This window comes from Ictidomys tridecemlineatus, chromosome 16 (genome assembly GCF_052094955.1).
Source record: "Ictidomys tridecemlineatus isolate mIctTri1 chromosome 16, mIctTri1.hap1, whole genome shotgun sequence".
Lineage (NCBI taxonomy): Eukaryota > Metazoa > Chordata > Mammalia > Rodentia > Sciuridae > Ictidomys > Ictidomys tridecemlineatus.
In genome coordinates, this window is record NC_135492.1 from 37440306 (window position 1) to 37459588 (window position 19283).

The following is a 19283-nucleotide window of genomic DNA, read 5'->3' on the forward strand; positions in this document are numbered from 1 at the left end:
GTGGTATATATTCACCATGGAATATTATTCAATCAAAATTAAAAAAAAACAAAATTATGGGGCTGGGGTTGTGGCTCAGTGGTAGAGCACTTCCTTAGCATGTGTGAAGCACTGGGTTCAATTCTCAGCACTGAATATAAAGAAATTTTAAAAAGGTCCATAGACAACTAAAAATATTTTTATTTTTTAAACATATGAGAGTGAAATGCATTACGATTCTTATTACACATATAGAGCACAATTTGCCATAACTGTATATAAAGACACCAATTCGTGTCTTCACACATGTACTTTGGATAATGATGTCCATCACATGCCACCATCCTTGCTAACCCCCTGCCCCCTCCCTTCCCCTCCCACCCCTCTGCCCTATCTAGAGTTCGTCTATTCCTCCCATGCTCCCCCTCCCTACCCCACTATGAGTCAATTACCTTCTATCAGAGAAAACATTGGGCATGTGTTTTTGGGATTGGCTAACTTCACTTAGCATTATCTTCTCCAACGCCATCCATTTACCTGCAACATTACCTCCCTACAATGCTGAGCTCTGGCTTTGAACTTGGAATCCTTCTGCCTTAACCTCCCTGCCACCAAGGTTATGGGTCAGGGCCAGCATGCCCAGCTTCTGTCCAAATTTTCTTTCACAGAGCAAGGATCATACCTGAGTCCCATAATGCCATAAGGAGTCTAGACCCTGGTGCCTCCTGTGTGACACCTCACGTGCACCCAGGAAGCACCTGGGGGACCACAGCGGCAGGCTTCACTCCTGCTTTGTGGATGCAAACTGGCAGCAGAGGACAGGCTCCCACCACCTTCATCTCCTATCTCTACCTGGTGACCTGGAGCAGGGGACTCCTCTCCAAGTTCCTTCTGGGGTGGCAGTGTCACTGAGAAGTCATTGAGAAGCATTATTGTCCCCCTGTCAGGTTTAGCAAAAGGAGCTGGGCGGAGCCGAAGTGCTGGGCGGAGCGGTCCTGGGAGGCCAGCCCTTAGGAGCAGTGGGCGGGGCGGGGCCCAGCCAATGGGCAGAGCTGGGGGCGGAACCGAGCAGAGTGAGTGGAGCCCCACCCAGCAGGCGGAGTGGGGCGGGGCCTAGGGAAGCAGGTGGGGCGGAGCAGAGCGAGGGGAACCCAGCGATTGGGTGGAACTGGGGGCGGAGCCTAGTGGGTCTGAGTGGAGCCCCACCCCTAAAAGCAGCGCGGGGCGGGGCCAGCGGAATCCCGTAGGAGGCGTGACCCGCCACGGGGCTCCCCAGGGGAGCACAGCGCGGGAACAGGGCGACTCTAGGGGAGCTGAGGGAGAGGCGGGCGCATGCGCACGAGGCTAAGGAACCCGACAGGCGGGTGGGACTGGAAATCCCGTCGGAGGTCGCCGTGGACCCAGCGGGGAGCGGGCCCTGGGGCTCCGCGACCCAAGATGTGACCCCAGAGTCTGCTCCGCCGGCTGCAGTCCCCCCCTCACACGGGAGGCCGCGGAGGGAGGCTGGGGACCCGCTGCGCAGCCTCCTTGTCCCTCCTCACGGACGCGGGGGACTCTCCGTGTGTCCAAGTGGGTTGGGGATCCAGGGGTCTCTGGGAGGGTCCTGGGATGTCCCCTTGGAGATTTGGTTTCTGGGTGCGATCGTGGTCCCCTCCTGGTGCCTGCGGTGTAGACGGCGTGACCTGGAGGCCGAGAGGGTGGCGTGTGGCGCGGCTGTCACCGCTGGTCCTGGCCCGGCCCCCGCGGTCCCCGGCACTGACCCTGGGCAGGGCGTCCTGGCCCTGGGCAGGGGGAGAAGCGCGGACAGGGAGCGGCCTCGACCCACCAGGGCGACCTTGGGGACTCGCTGCAGCTGTCAGCAGGACACGGGCGACGCCACCTCTCAGGCTGGACAGAGGCCAGCGCAGCCCCGGGGTCTCTAAGGGACGGTATGGCGGGGACGGGGGTGGGGGGGCAGGCAGGGTGACGGCGACGTGGTGGAGACGGACAGGTGGACAGTTTTGTCCTCTATAAAACAGTCAACACTCCGTGTCGCAGGCTCCGCCCTGGACAGTGAGGACACAGGGGAAGACCCCTGGCCAGGAGTCCCGGTGTCCCCTGGGAGTCCCCTTGCTGTTCCTGGTCTGGCCCGAGAGTCCAGGCGCTGAGCAGGCGTCGGACACTAGGTGGCGCCAGAGCTGCGCAGGCGCCAAACAGGCTCCTTCAGATCCCTGATGACCTGAGTCACCAACGGTGGGGACGTTTCCACTGCAGAGTTGTCACAGGGTCACCTCTCACCGTGTCACTCAGCTGCCCCGAGACCCTCCTACCTGAGATAAAGGCCTCCTTCAGGAGCTGGCCCTCGCCGCCTTCTGCAGTCGGGTCCCCAAGAGTCCCCCAAACTTCCAAGGACATCTGTCAACCTATCCCACCTGGTGCTTGCTCCCTGCGTTTAGTGTCATTTCCCCCATTAGAAGTGCTGAGCCGCGCATGGGACACGAGGTGGCGCCAGAGCTGCGCGTAAACTGTCCCTGCAGCCACAGCCTTGGGCTCTGTGCTCATCAGCCTGGTTCCTGGAAAACCTTCAGGATTCCTCTTAAGAGCAGCAACTAGTTTTAGTGTCACTCAGTGAAGTTGATGCATGGAATAAATTTTCCCGCCAGGAAAGGGAGGATTATTACACTCTGCCCAGAGTGTTGTGGGTGCATCTTCTTAGAAAGCAAAAAACACAATGAGATTCCCCCAGTGAGATGAGGGTCTGAATTCAGCCTGATGTCTCCCTACAACTGTCATTATTGGGAGGCTTCTGGAATCCCCGCCAATGTCGGGGCCATTTTCTTCTCTTTTTTTTTTTTTTTTTTTTTTTTTTTGGAGTTCTGATTTTCAGAAGCCATGAAATAGATTTCAATCAGAAGCATCCCCACCCGATGAGTTCCATTAGTATTCTACTGAACTAATACTACAGAAAGATCAAGTAATGTGCTCTGGTTTCTAGAAAAAAAAAAGGTTCATTTCAAATGCATGAACCTGTGTATTGCTTGCCATCTGAGAAGAAATCAGAAAATAAAATTGCATCCAAAATCATAATAGTGGATGACAACTTTTTTTTTCTTTATTGCTTTTAGGGGGTGGGGGGAATTGGAGATTGTACCCACAAATGCTTAACCACGGACCCGCATACCCAGCCATTTTTTTCTGTATTTTATTTTGAGACAGGGTCTTCCTGAGTTGGTGAGACTGGGTTTGGACTTGTCATTGTCCTGCCTCAGCTTCCTTGAGCTGCGGGGATTACAGGCTTGCACGGTCCCACCTGGCTTACCACTTTTAAAAAATACATTTTAAAGTATACATTTAAAGTATACATTTGTGGCATGTAAGGTATGTAAAATGGGGCTGGTGATCTCTGCTTCGTGGTGTTGGGAGAATTTGGCCAGATGTTGGTAGGGGACAGCTGCCTTAGCAGGTCCCTTAGGTGCTGAACCCATAGAACGTGTGCTGTCAATCTCTCATCCCCTCTTAAGAGTCTGTGACAGTGAGACTGAGTGGGACATTGATATGAAGAACATCATGGGGACTTTAATAGTATTTATCCTTGCATTGGATCTGTAGAGCGCTTTCAGTAGTACGGTGTTTTAGCAATATGAATTCTGCGTATCCAAGAACGTGGGAGGTCTTGCCCTGTTCTGAGGTCTTCTACAATTTAGGAAAGAGGGTCAGAAAAAGGAAAGACAGTCACATGAACCTGACCTGACTTTGCTCTGCACATATACGAATACACCATAGTAAATCTCCAGATCCTGTATAAATACAGGGCTGGAACCTAATTAGAATAAGACCTATTTCATGGTTGTATAAATATGTCCAAGTAGATGCTATTGCCATGTATAATTTTTTTAAAAAAACAAATAAAATAAAATAAATGTGAGCCCGGGCACAGTGGCATACACATGTATCTCAGCAGTTCAGGAGGCTGAGGCAGGAGGATCGTGAGTTCAAAGCCAGCCTCAGCAAAAGCGAGGTCCTAAGGCACTTCGTGAGACCCTGTGTCTAAAGAAAACACAAAATAGGGCTGGGGACGGGGCTCGGCGGGTGAGCGCTCCTGAGTTCGATCCCTCCTACTCACCGAAAAATAATCAATTAATCAGAAGTGTGCATAAGCCATAAACATTCAAACCTTTGCATAATCACAGATCCAAAACTAAAAGAAAAACAAAAAGAGGAATAAGAGGTAGAAGAAATAATGGACTCAACCGGCTTCACTGAGTAGAGTAACTTGAGGACTCAGCTATGCGGCCATATGTTCCAGAATTTTCTTCTGGTTGTAGGTGTTACGTTGTTTGTCTGTTTGAATACTTAAAGCATGGTTTTGGGAGCAATGATGTGGAGATGACTGTTTGACTCCCTGCCTGTAGAATGTGTGTGTGTGTGTGTGTGTGTGTGAGTGTGTGTGTGTGTGTGTGTGTTGTGTGTGCTGGATCAAGTGATATTTCATGGTAGAATATGTAGAATAAGTAGAATATGTAGAATAAGTCCAGTTTGGAAAAATACAGATAATGGAGACGATGCAATATTTGAGAAGCATTGGAACTGTTGCGTATCTAAAAAGAGTCTGGAATAGCCCAGGTTATGACAAGTGACATCCAACTCACAGGCCCCTATTAAGGATCCAGTGAGAAACCTGACATCCCCGTCATACCTTGGAGAGGCACATGGTCTGGCTTTCTTTGATGCACTTGCCATCCACTGTTACATGCAAGTGGATGGTTTAACAGAGGGAGCGAGACTTTGCGTCGCATTTGAACCAAAGACTCTACACACGCTGTCATGATAAATCACCCCAAATTCAGCGCAGTTTCTCGCCTTAACAGAACTTATCCACCCCTGCCTACTGAAATGTTCACTGTCCTCTCCCACATGTACCTGAAAATAACGATTATACGTTTTTCAGTGCAAATAAACACCAAAGGGCTGAACGAGGCATAGCTGTGGGCCACGAGGATCTGGATGCAGTAAAATACTGGATCATCCTTCAGTGTGATTCTTGCATAGGAGACGGCGCTGTCCAAGATGGACATGACCACGAAGCAACTCAGGAGCAGCAGGATGGTCTGGGTGGCCCTCAGCTCTGGGGATGACACTGGAGACGGGCTGCTGCTGTGGAGGTACCGGGATTGCCTCTTGTGCCTGCACAGGAGAGCCACCATGTATCCACTAGAGAGGGCCATGATTCCTATAAAGGAGACTTCCCTGAAGGTCAGCAGGGTGGACAAGCTGTGCCGGAGGAAGAAGGTCATGGGGATGAAGGAGCAGGATTCTGTGACGTACATAAAGTTGTCGGAGGTCCGATTGGGGGTAGCAGCAAGGGAGATGAAGAGATGACTACTGAAGGACGAGTAGATGACCCACAGGAAGAGAAGGAGACACAGGTTGTGACGTGAGGATTTATGTTTGAACTTTGCCAAGCAGGAGCTCCTGGGGCTGAGGGTGATGGCTTGGAGGACACTCAGCAGGCAGGTGGCACAGATGGAGAAGCCCCTCATCAACCTGTACAGGTAGATGAGCAATTGACACGTCAGGTCATCCCACCTGCCCCCCTGAGGTGTAAAAATGTCCGAAGCTATGAAGCCCTTGATGAGCAGAATTACCAGGTGGATCAGGGCCAGGAGACCAATGGGCAGGTCAGTGGGCTTAGGTCTGTGCCCAGTCATGTGCAACGAGACGCGGACGAGGAGAAGAAGGGCGTTGGCCATGACCCCAACGCCAGTCGCGGTGTACACGGTGTTTCTTATGTGAATATTACCGTACAGTCTGTTGGCTTTGTTCATCTTGTGGAGAAAAGAAAAATATGGTGACCACAGCAACACACAAAAATGTCTTTTTTTTTTTTTTTTTGGCAAATCTGACCTCCTTCGCCCATCTCAAATGAACCCCATTTCCATGAAGAAGAAAAAAAAAAAAAAGAAGATTCATCCAACTGTATTTTTATTCCACATGGAGATTCAGTTCTGGTGCCGGGCACAGTGGTGTCCACCTGAAATCCCAGTGACTCAAGATGCTGAGGCAGGAGGATGACAAGGGTGAAGCCAGTCTGGGCGTCGTAGTGAGACTCTGTTTCAAAATACAGAGTCAAAAGGGCCAGGTGTAACTTGGTGCTGGTGCACTTACCCATGAAGCAGCCCTCAGCACAGAATTTAAAAAAAAAAAAATACCAGGTTCTATTCACACCCTTGAGAACACATCTCCACACACCGCCTGATCTCAGTACCTTCCAGTCTCACTGGGGCCTCCACAGCGGCGTACATATTGATCCTTCAGTTTTCTTGTACATTAAGAATTGTCAGCCAGGTGCCGTGGTGCACTCATGTGACCCCAGGGGCTGGCTCAGGAGGCTGAAATGGGACAATGACAAGCTCAATGCTAATGTTAGCAAGTTAGCAAGGACCCAAGCAACTTGCTGAGACCCTGTCTCAAAATGAAAAAATAAGAAGAGCCGGGAATTTTTTTAAAAAAAAAAATCACGGCTCGAAACAAGTGCCATCTATCTTAGAACATTCTTCCTTCCTAATACCTCATGCCTGAGGTTGTCTGGGGCAAGACAGGGGCTTACCTGACTTGCATTTTCCTGATCTTGTCTTTCAGGTGCATAATAGGAGGTCTACAAGTTGGGCCAAATTGCAGGGGGTCGATTGCAAGAAACTGGAAGCGAGACTCTCCCAAGCAAGAGTGTCTCCAGACCCGACTTGCACGGAGTGACTTCATATCGGCACCATGTTAACTCTGGCTTATTTCCCACCGGACCAAATGTCTGTGATATATATATACACAAGAAAATGTCGGTGTGAACGCTGATGTCGGGCCGGTTGAAGTTGCGAGTCGGAGCTGCCATTTACCATAAGTTCTTCTTAAGCACCCTGGGAGGCTGAGGTCCAGTCACCTCAGCTGTCCACATGGAGAGTCCTGTTATGTGGATCCTGCAGAGACTATGTGGGGAAAAGGAAAGTGTGCCCACCAACCTTGAAGTGTTCATGGCACATAATGAGCTCTCCAGAAATGCTGGCTTCTCGTTTTATTATTCTACGGTTTTTTTTATGCACATGCCGTGGGAGAATCGATGCAGTCCTTTTAATAACAGATCAGCCGTGTCCCTGCCTGGAAAGAAAGAGAAGGGAAAATTACCGCAGGACAGACATGGGGGTGCGCGCCTGTAATCCCAGCAGGTCAGGAGCCTGAGGCAGGAGGATGTGAGTTCAAAGCCAGCCTCAGCCACTGACACAGGCTCTGAGCAACTCAGCGAGACCCTGTGTCTAAATAAAATATAAATGTGGCTCAGTGGTTAATTGCTCCGGTGTTCAATCTCTAGTAAAAAAAAAATAGAAAAACCTACAAAGTAGTACATTTACACAATCTTATACTGAGGACTGGAAACTTTATGTCGGTCCTTGGAATCCTCTGAGATGGCTATATATGTCACATTGTTGTTCATCCTCTGGCCAGAATAACTAGCCTATGTTAGAACATTCTGGAAAAATTACCAAGAGCATAGTTATTTTTTTTCCTTTTCAAGACTTTATAATCAGAGGAGTAAATAGAACTGCAATTAAAACAGACTTGATATTTTAAGGTTTTGATTAAAGGACACGTGTCCAGCCCATTCCTGAAAGATGAGCTCTCCAAGATGTTATCTCTATTCCAAGTTGGTGAAATTTTTCTGGAATCAAATGCCCAAGACTGAAATTTATGCTGGAGAAATTTGTTGAATGATCAGCTGGAACCACATTTTCTTGGAGAGTGTGTGCAATGCTTTTTTTAGGTTTCCTACACGAGTAAGAACATGCAGTGTTTGTCTAAAAGAGAAATTCTCTACACTAGTAGGGAAAAAAAAAGTTCTTCTTTTCCCAGATGTGGTGATCAGGGAAAATATGATTTTATTCTTTCACTTATTCAGTATATGCAGGTTTGCTACCATGACAAGCCCAGAAATGACACTAGGAAGATCTTCCACAAGGCACACAGGATCACAGGCACAGACGTTATTCCCTTATATCTTTATACCTAAAATTACATACATCGGTTCTCATACAACTGTTTCATGTAAATGACATATATACTGATGAAGCTTTAAAGAATAACTTAAACGTCTAGGTTTACGTATACTCGTTTCTGAACAACACTTTAAAATAAAAATTTTAAATTTTAGTTCTAAAATGACGTTCTCTGATACCATGTGTGTGAAATGGAGACTTTGCTTTCGTTGTGTTTAATTCAAGTTAATGCATGAGCAAGGCAAGCACACAGCATTGCGTGACTTTCAGTAACACGATTAAATGATCCAATCACTTCAAATCAGAGCACTCCAGGACACGATTTTCAGTCTTACTTCAAAATATATAGTTGTGGGCTGGGGATGTGGCTCAAGCGGTAGCACGCTCGCCTGGCATGCGTGCAGCCCGGGTTCGATCCTCAGCACCACATACCAACAAAGATGTTGTGTCCGCCGAGAACTAAAAAATAAATAAATGAATATTAAAAATTCTCTCTCTCTCTCTCTCTCTGTCTCACTCTCTCTTAAAAAAAAAACAAAATATATAGTTGTGCAATCATGAAAGTTTTAGAAAAAGTAGTGATTAGAAGAAGGCAGGAGTTTTCGAAAATATTCAGAAATGAAGACCTCAGTTTATATTTGCTTTCAAATGACCAAAAAGTTTTATCTGTCTGAAGGCAAAACTGCACGGTAGCAACATGAAAATGGGTCTCCTTTCTCCAGAGCATGAAGGAGAGTGAGCAAACACTTTCAGCAACTAAAATGTGGTCGACCCAGGTACAATTACATATTTCTGAATCTATCCAGCTGTGGCCCAAGAGTTTATTTTTCCTACCAGACGTTGAACCCAGGAGTCCTCAACCACTGATACACAGCCCGAGGCCCCCTCCCTCGTTTTTATTTTGAGACAGGGTCCCACTCAGTTGCCCAGGGCCTTGCAAATTTCCTGAGGTTGTCTTTGAATTCACAACCCTGCTGCCTCAGCCTCCAGGACCCTGGGATTCCCGTGCCCATCCTCCATCTAAATCTCAGATCACATCGTAATGTATCAGCAAATCACACATCCAATACAGAAAACGGATTCACTTAAATATCAGACAATATGTAAGTGAATTTGAAAAGTATGTCGCTACATCTGTGTTAACGGCTCAGTGACATTAGGATGAGTTCTGGTGAATCAGAGCCCTTCATAAAAATGAGCGAAAAGAAATTGTCCAGCATGTCCTCTCCCAGCCATCGCACCGGCCACTCACACCTGTCTAGCATAGAAGAGCCCAGAGCTCAGGACCAGGATGAAGCTTTCTGCTTCCCTGCAGGGTAATCAAGGGGCCTCCTAACCTGGTTGGTTAACACGCTGTTCAAAGCAAACTACATTAGAAAGACTGCCCCTTTCATGGAGAGGGACATAAGTCACAGGGGAAGTAACGTGGCCCAGGTGCAGCGGTGCACACCTGTAATCCCAGCAGTTTGGGAGGCTGAAACAGAAGGATCACAAGTTTGAGGCCAGCCTCAGCAACTTAAAGAAGCCCTAAGCACGCTAGGGAGACCCTGTCTCTAAATAAAATGTGAAAATTTCTGGGGTTGTGGCTCAGGGGTCAAGCACTCCGGGGTTCCCTCCCTGGTACCAAAATAATAATGATACCAGCAGCAGCAAAGGAGCACACTTTGATTCACGGTTGCCACTTAGTTCAACTTCACCACGGTTCCCGTGGCTGAAGTAAGATGGACAAGTGAAATCTGGGAGGCAGACTCATCCTGCTTTAAATTAGTTAGGATCTCAGGAAACATTGGGCAGGAAGTTCTTCTCTGTGGCAGAGATCTGTCTGGGAAACTCTGAAGAGCACTAGGGAGAAACAGCTTGCCCATCAGGGAGGGCACAGCCACCCACAGCCAGGTGCCCTGCTGGGTGCAGAGCCACTGTGACTTACATAAGCCACAGGACCAAGGAGGAGAAAATCCTGGAGAATATTTGGGTGAATGAATGGCAGCTATTTCCAGAAAGTAAGGCTGAAAAATAATCCATCGTTTCTGTAATTTGGAAGGATTTAAGTACAGCTCAGGGTTCACACTTAGAGACAGACCCCCCCCCCAAAATATTTTAAAATGTGTATTCAGAATCCTTAAAAGAAAAATTAGACTTCTAACAACAATAGGGAACCGCAAATTAGATTCATCACAGACCCTACCTAAGCTGTCATCACTGGGAAGCCCACACTTACCTGCAGGAGGATCCGTTGCCCTGATGACGTGAGGCAAGTCCAGTTTGCTTTAGGAAGAAGAAAAGAAGACAGGTTCACTTTTTTCTGGAAGTGCATTTGCATGAAATCGGACCTGAAAATACACACCAGGACAGAGTGAGTTTAGGATGTGGGGGAAAAGGCACACTCACACGCTGCTGGTGGGACTGCAAATGGGTGCAGCCAATCTGGAAAGCAGTATGGAGACTCCTTGGAAATCTGGGAATGGAACCACCATTTGACCCAGCTATTCCACTCCTCGGTCTATACCCAAAGGACTTTAAAACAGCACACTGCAGGGACACGGCCACATCCGTGTTTACAGCAGCACAATTCACAACAGCTAAACTGTGGAGCCAACCCGGATGCCCTTCAGTGGATGCATGGATAAAAGATGTCGCATATATAATCAAAGGCCTTTCAGACACCTTCATTATTAAGGAAAGGGCAAAGAGAATTTTTAAGTGAATAAGGAAAAGAAAGAAGATTAATGGACGCAAATATTCTTCTTACCTAGCTATGGATAATAATGTCACCTTGTCGTTGGGGAAGGAGAAGGACACCACAATGGGAATCACTGGTCTTTTCCTGAGATGGTGACACGGGACCACTGTCCTCTCACTTGAAATTTGCTCATGGGCAGAGCACCCACATTGGAGTGGCCCCATTCACTTTTAAATTGTGAGATTAAATGTAGGACAAGAAAGATTGTATGGGAAAGTTCAATCGATGCCTGTGGCCATGTGAGGCTGCCCTCATTACCTTCTGGGCTATATAAAAATCATGATTTTTTAATTCCTCAGAGTCTAGTAGTCACACATCAGTAATATTCTATTTGTTCAGGAAGGCGAGAGAGGGGAACCTGTGTATATTTAGTTCAAAGCAGACGAGGCGACTTATTACATCCCTGATTATTGGTTCAGGAGTAAATAGCACATCAAACGGGGAAACGCATATATAACATGCACACTGCTGTAGTTTCTAGAAAAAAAAAATTAAATAGAAACCTAAGCCTGCAAGTGTCTGTACTAAGATAATTGGCACTTCCTACTGAAAATAGCACCTCACTTTCTGAGTCTCAAAGGATGACGTAACCGAGGAAGATCTCCTTCCTCACATATCACAGAGCACCTTAGTCTTCTTCAATAGAGGGGTGAGAGCTGGCTGTTTCAAGCTACCAAGAACCTCACTCCTAGACCCAGTTCGCCCCATGCAACCTCCTCCTACAGGCCCCAGGTACTCGCTCACTATCTCTGTGGAACGGAGAGGCACTTACCTGGATGGATGCAGAGCACTTGGTGCACCTGGGCATAACCTGCCTGGTTCTAAGAGAAAGGGTGCTGTGAGCTCATCTCTCTGCAGCCTGCAATTTTAGCGTCTCCACTAAGGTGACAAGACCCCACGGGGGAGCACCGAACTATGGAGTCCCCAGTGGACCATTTCGCTTGTCCCCTTGATTTGATTCCATTCTGGATGACAACCATCTGGGGAGAGGTGCTCAAAATTTCCTAAGAGTTCCCTTGATTAAAAAAAAAAAGTGCATCCCAATCTTGTAGACAACTCCAAGTTCTCTTAGTTGGATTCAAAGTTCATATGAACCCGTATCCTTTCCACATGTTGGGATGCCTGGATTCTGGGGGTGAGAGGTCCCTAGATCCTCCTGAGTCTCTGTAGATGCACCCCCTCTTCCCCCACTCCATGTTCACGTGGGCCACCTGGTCTCCTGACATTGAGGGAGAGGAAGGGGATGGGTATGGGGTTATAAATGATGGTGGAATGTGATGGACATTCTTATCCAAAATGCATGCATAAAGACACAATGTGGTGTGGATATACTTTGTACACAACCAGAGCTACGAACATTGTGCCCTACTATGTGTACAATAAGAATTGAAATGCATTCTGCTGTCGTATATAAATAATAGATATTTATTTGTTTAATCGCAGTTGGACCCAATACCTTTATTTTTATTTATTTTTATGTGGTGCTGAGGATTGAACCCAGGCCGTGAACATCAGCTTTCTAGTGATCCATTAGTTAGAATGCTTATATACTTCAGATCACTTCACGATCTAGATCTTTTTTATATACATTTCTAGATGCTGGGGATTGAATCCAGGGCCTGGTCATGCTAAGCCCAGACTTTACCACCAACCTACATCCAAGGTCCTAAACTTTTAATTTGAATTTCTCCCCCTGACTATGGAGGCATAGTAACCTGTTTTGCCGTTCCCAGAAGCATTCTTCTACAGTTTCCAATCTATCCAGTCCAGTAAATGGGAATTTTTTTTGTTGTTGTTGTTGTCGTTGTTGTACCAGGGATTGAACTGAGGGGCACTTGATCCCTGAGCCCCATCCCCAGCCCTGTTTTGAATGTTATTTAGAGACAGGGTCTCCCTGAGTGGCTTAGGGCCTTGCTGTGGCTGAGGCTGGCTTGGAACTCACAATCCTCCTGCCTCAGCCTCCCGAGCCGCTGGGATGATGGACGTGCACCGCCGCGGCCAGCTAAATGTGAAATTGCACATGGTAGATACTCTATTTTTAGTTCTTTGCATTTTTCATTTGATACCTTTGATTTTTCCATTTTCTCAGGAAATAACTAACCTTTTCATCTATTGTAAGAGTATGAACTATTATTGCATTGATCACAGGTCTTTTTCTCTTAGTTTGGGTATATACCACCGTGTGTATGTAGCCCATTTGTTTCACCCACTCATCTGGTGAAGGACACCTGTGTTGGTTCCACAGTGAGCGATCGTGAACTGAGCTGGTGTGAACATTGATGTGCCTGCATCACTATAGTACGCCAATTTTACGTCCTCTGGGTGTATGCTGAGGAGAGGGGTAATTGGGACACATGGTGGTTCCATTCCCAGTTTCCTGAGGAATCCCCACCCTGCTTTCCAGATTTGCACCAGTTTGCAGTTCCACAGCCAATGGATGAGTGTAAATGTTTCCCCCACATCCTCACCGACACTTATTGTTACTCCCATTCCTCATAATCGTCATTCTGACCTGCGTGAGATGAAATCTCGGTATGGTTTTAGTTTGCGTTTCTCTAATGGCTAGAAAAACTAAAAAACTCAAGAAATATCGAACATTTTTTTTCCTATATTTGTTGACCATTGGTATTTTTCTCTCTATGAAGTGTCTGTTCATTTTCTTTGCCCATTTATAGATTGGATTATTTGTTCAGTTTTTTTTTAAGTTATATCCCGGAGATGAGTGCTCTGTCCGAGATGTGCGTGGCCAAGATGTTCTCCCATTCTGTAAGCCCTCTCTTCCCATTCTTGATCAGTTGCCTTGCTATAAAGAAGCTCTGAAGTTTGGTTGCATGCCATTTATTTACTCTTGATTGAACTGTTTTGCGTTTCAGGAGTTTTATTGAGGAAGTTGGTTCCTAAGCCAACATGAGGTAGATTTGGGCCTCTGGGTCTCTGGTCTAATGCCTAAGTTCTTGATCCACTTAGAGTTGGGGTTTTGCAGGTTGAGAGACAGGGGTTTTGTTGCATGTGGCTACATGTGGATTTCCAGTTTTCCCCACTTAATTTTTGGAGAGGTTACCATTTCTCCAATGTGTGTTTTCAGCACCTTTGTCTAGTATGAGGTCACTGTACTTCAGTGGATTCTTCTCTTTGTCTTCTGTTCTTACCATTGGTCTACTTGTCTGCTTGGTGCCCATACACCATGCTGTTTTTGATACTGTAGCTCTGTAGTATAATTTAAAGTCTGGTCTTGTGATGCTTCTTGCTTCATTTTTCTTGCTCAGGATTGGTTTGGCTATTCTGGGCCTCTTGTGTTTTCCAAATGAATGTCATGACTGATTATTTCTATTCCTAGGGAAAATGTTACTGGGATGTTAATAGGAACTACATTCACTTTTGGTAGTGTGGCCATTTTGACAATGTTAATTCTGTCTATCCAAGATCATGGAAGGTCTTTCCATCTCCTGAGGTCTTCTTCAATTTTATTCTTCAGGGTTCTGTGTTTTCACTGTAGAGGTCTTTTATCTCTTTTGTTAGATTGACTCCCAAATATTTTTTTGAGGCTACTGTGAATGGGGTAGTTTTCCTGATTTCTTTTTCAGGCAATTCATCACCGATGCACAGGAATGCAGTTGAATTATAGGTGTTGATTTTACATCCCGCTACTTTGCTCAGTTCATTTGTGAGTTCTACAAGTTTTCTAGTGGAGATTTTTTGGTTTCTCTAAATATAGAATCATGTCATCAGCAAATAAGTTTGAGTTCTTCTTTTTTCTCTTCATGTCCCTTTAATTTCATTCTTCTGTCTACTTGCTCTGGCTAGAGTCTCAAGATGATGTGGATTAAGAAGTGGTGACACAGGGCATCCTTGTCTTGTACCAGAATTTCAAGAGAATATGCTTTCAGTCTTTCCATTTTGGATGACGTTGGCATTGAGTTTAGCATATATAGCTTTTACAATACATGTTCCTTATATCCCTGGTTCTTCTAGAATTTTGAACATGAATCCTTGCTGTACTTTATCAAAGTTTTTTTTTCTATCTATTGAGATAATAGGATTCTTGTCTCTAAGTCGATTGATGTGATGTATTACATTTATTGATGTCCGTTACGTTGAACCAAACTTGGATCCTTTAGATGAACCCCTCTTGATCGTAGTGCACTAGATTTTTAAAATATTTTTGTTGGAAGTTTGCCAGGAATTTATTAAGAATTTTTGCATCTAAGTTCATCAGGGATATTGGTCTGAGGTTCCTTTTCTTGATGTGACTTCATGTGGTTTTCATATCAGGGTGATACCGGCTTCATAGGATGAGTTTGGAAAGGTTCCCTCCTCTTCTATTGCATGGAACAATTTGAGGAGGGTTGGTGTTAGTTCTTCTTTGAAAGTCTCACAGAATTGGCTGGGGCCTATGAGAACTCAAAGATGTTAATCCGATAAGATTTGTATTTTCAGTCACTTTGGTTTATTTTTGGCTTTTAAGTTGAATTAGTTTGTCCTTCCCTCCCTTTGCTTGTTTTTCACTTACATTTTTTTTTTCGTTTCTCCTTCAATAAATATTCTGAGTATGTTTTGTAAGGCAGTCTTTCGAGTCTTGGGAAATTTTTTAAACGTATGTTTGTCATGAAAGGTTTTCATTTCAGCGTCAATTCTGAGATTTTATTTTGCTGGGTGTTGTGTCCTTGGCGAGCATCCACTTTCTTTCAGAGCTCAGTATATGTTATTCCAAGTCATACTAGTTCTCAGGGTCTTGGTGGAGAAAATGGCTGAGATCCAGATTGATTTCCCTCCAAATGTGACACTTCGTTTTTTTCTCTGAAAGCCTTTAAAACTCTATCCTTATTTTGTATGGTAGGCACTTTCATAATAATGTGCCTTGGTGTGGGTCTGTTTTAATTTTGCATATTTGAGGTCCTGCAAGCCTCCTGTATTTGATTTCGCACTTAATTCGTTAGGTTGGGGAAATTTTCTGATACTATTTCGTCGAAAAATTGTGCATTCATTCCTTTGGTTTAAATCTCTGCCTTCATTTATCCTGATAAATCTCGAATTTGGTCTTTTCATGTTATCTCATATTTCCTGGAAATTCTACTCACATGTCTTATCGCATCTTCCCTGCGTGGTCAGCTTTATTTTGAAAATTCTATGTTTTGTCTTCATGGCCAGAAATGGATATGTTAATATCTTAATATCTTTCTTAACCTGAAAACAGAAATGCAAGCCCGAAGCTGAGTTTGGAAACCTTAGGAGACATCATAACCCACACCACGTGGTCACTGTGAGAGTGGACCAGGGTCGACAGCCTCACGTTTTGGAGAGATCACCCTCAGAGCCACTGGGAATGCGTGGGAGGTGGCAGTAACCACTCACCCCAGAGGGGAGACATTACAATATGTGGAATGGGATTGAGCTCATTTGAACGTGGGTTTTAAAAAAAAATGAGAATATGGGTAGAGTCCACGTGACTGGGAGCTGTGAGACCCTCACATGAGTGTGTGTCCAGGGACTTGAGAAAAGTTTTGAGTTCGACTCTCCCCCCAGTTTCTATTATCCAGCGGAGACCAAAGTAAAAGTAAGTGACATGTTCCCCTGAGGACGCCACAGTTCTGCCTTCCCAAGTGGCATCTTCTCACCTTCTTCAGGTGCTGCAATTAAAGGCCCACAGAGAGGTTGAGTTAAAGACGCGCTTTCCTTAAAACGGTGCGGGATCCGCTCAGGTCTCCTGACTCCCCGTGCCACCTGCCCAGGTAAGTGCCTTTCTCTTCCTAAGTCGCAGCCCCAGTGTGTGAGTGGGCTTCTGTGATTGTGCTGAAGAATTCAAATAGTCAGATTGTATGTTAGGTTCTTTGGTAGCTCTGAATGATGTCCCCAGCTGTACCCACACTCCACATCTCGGAGGACTGTTGTCTCTAGACTGCAAAGGGAAATCCTCTTCTTACTACAGTCAGCCCTTTACCTTGGAGACTCGTGAATATTGTTAATTTTTAATAAGAAATGATCATCTCAGGTAATTCATTTCAGGTTCTCAGCTATTTCTCAGACGCAGTGAGTTTCGTGCACGGCTCCATCAGGTCTCAGAGTTCATGTTACCAAGTTGTCTTGCTAGCTTCTGCTTCAGCCTTACTCGTTCACAGTAATATTCACCAGGGAAGAGAACTTTATTGGACAGGCCTGATTTTCATTCTCTTGCCTCCAAAAAATCAATTCAAAGTATTTTTTTTTCAGCATTTAGTTTTACTACCTGAGATAATGAGAGAATGAAAATCAAGCCTGTCCAATAAAGTTCTCCTCCTTGGTGAATATCACTATGAACTAGTAAGGTTGGAGCAGAAAATAGCAAGACAACTCAGAAATGTGAACTTGGAGATCTGATAGAGCTGCACGTTAAACTCTCTGCCATCTGAGAGATAGATGGGAACCTGAAGTGATTCACTGGAGATAATCATTCCTTATTAAAAAACTAACAATATTCATGAGTCACCAGAATAAAGGGCTGAATCCGGTGCCAGGGGTTCAAGCTGGAGCAGGGACCAGGGGCTGCCGTTGTTCACTACTAAAACCAAGTGGTGAGAGTAGCAACTGCCCCTTCCTGGCTTCCAAAGGTCCCACGGTGTCCCCTCCACAGGACATCAGGGAGAACAGGGGTGTTAGTGTGCAAGTCATGGTGAACTTGATCTGAGTGGAACAAAAACCAAATGTGCCCTTTCTGCAGCTTAATGCACATCACTCAATGAAAACATGCGTCCCAGTGGGGACAGGACACGGGTGACTGTGTGCACCTGGCACCCGAGAAAACAGATACGTCCCCCTCCCTGCAGCCTGTGCCTCTCCACACACAGCTGTGGCAGCCCCAGCTGGTGTGGGGCTCTGCCAGAGCCGCCTCCTCATCCACTGCTGTCCTTGCTGATGGCTGGGCTGCTCTGAGTTTGTTATTGATCACTAGTGTCTGGCCCAATTGTTGAGATTCAGGGTGTTTTCTAACAAAACTGATGAATTAGCACAGAAGTTGCAACCTTGCATTCTTTCTAAGGCATCCACCTGTGAACCATGGAGGGCCCTGTGCCTCTCACTCATACACACGTGGGTGACCTGCACCGTGTGCCCACGGCCAGCTGCTTCTCTGCCTGCTGTGTCCTGGGGCTGCAGGGAGCGAATGCCTGTGACAGGGGACCCGTGACAGCATCTGACTCTGCCACAGACTTTCAACAGCATAGAGAGGACAGGAGATAAGGTTTCCAGCTCTACCTAGGAAGTTTCTCCTATAGAAAAAAAGTCTTCCACTGGCTTTCAGGTAACGCTCCTCTGAAAGCACAGTTCCCTTCGCTCCTCAATCCGTCCCTCCCTCCCATGACGGGGCAGACAGGGCTGCGTCCCCTGGGCCATGCTGAAACCCATCCACAGAGGACTCCGATATGCTATTCCTCCTGGTTTTCTGATGCTGTACATTTTATTTTCTTAAAAGAAAATTTAAGAATTAATTTAAAGAAAATTTGTATTTCATCACATGACAGAAGGGAATCCTAGTTCTTTCATTGTCTATGATTTTTAAAAAGCATCTTCAAATGTTATACCCCCAGTTTATGTTGTTTTAAGGGATGTGGGGGATCCAAATGTCAGGGTATGTCTTATAACTTTCTTCAAAAACATGACCATAAATAGGCATTTCTATAATCAGCTGCATATAACACAGAGAAACCATGTAGCACTGGGCCTACCAATAACCATCTGTGACTTTTAAAACGTGGACACTCCTGGACCACTATATCAGCATATTTCTTTTGTTCTCTTGAGCACAGCATGGGAGAACATCTTACTTTGCTGAAGAGGTGAATGGAGAAATATATATATACACATTTTTAAATAATTTAATCATTGGGAAGAGCTGTAATTTTCCTAATTAATTTTAATTTTAGACAATGGCACTTCCTCAAAGATGTCAAAGCAATGATTTAACTAGGCTTGAAAGACTTCAGTTGTCTGGACTCTTTGACATTTTTGCTCACCCTTAAACTGATATTTATCCAACTATCATTTTCTAGGTAGCTGTGAAAACGACTTAGACTCTTGCCCTCTTGTTTTTCAGATGATAAAATGCGGCAAGATGTTACGAGTCTCCGTGTAAACATTAAAACTGAAAAAGAAGCAAATACCTTTTCTCTGTAGGAAACTATTTCCTAGGGATGTCATTGCCAAATTGTCTGGTATAATTTTTCCTCTCCCTTCTCTGGAGAACTATCATGCCTAACTAAGATATGAAAGCTTGCTCTCTAGGGTAACTCCTCTCTCGGCATGAGATTGGATTCCCATCTTCTATTTAAAACACTGAAAATTAGGACCCCCCCCCCCAAACGTACTGATATTGTGCGGGACGTAGTGGCACAAACCTGTAATCCCAGCATTTTGGGAGGCTGAGGCAGGAGGATAACTGATTCGAGGCCAGCCTCAGCCACACCGCAAAGCCCTAAGCAATTCAGTGAGACCCTGACTCAAAATAACCAAGTAAAAAAAGACTGGGATATGGCTCAGTGGATAAGCACCCTTGGGTGCAATCCCCGGTACAA

General features: G+C 45.6%; 1 protein-coding gene across 1 annotated transcript; it reads right to left on the minus strand.

The window, feature by feature from the left end:
* Positions 1–1457: 1457 nt before the first annotated feature.
* LOC144371307 (vomeronasal type-1 receptor 48-like) lies at positions 1458–5783 on the minus strand. Its single transcript, XM_078033697.1, has 2 exons — positions 4879–5783; positions 1458–1986 (listed from the first exon to the last, which is right to left on the minus strand). Exons 1-2 carry the CDS (start codon positions 5781–5783, stop codon positions 1458–1460), a joined length of 1434 nt encoding a protein of 477 aa, XP_077889823.1.
* Positions 5784–19283: the final 13500 nt, after the last annotated feature.

Coding starts and splice junctions, on each gene's coding strand:
- LOC144371307 (XM_078033697.1), bottom strand. CDS start 5,783: ATGAACAAAGCCAACAGACTGTACGGTAATATTCACATAAGAAACACC. Junction 1,987..4,878: donor CGTATAATCGTTATTTTCAG/GTACATGTGGGA, acceptor ACTGTTTTATAG/AGGACAAAACTGTCCACCTG.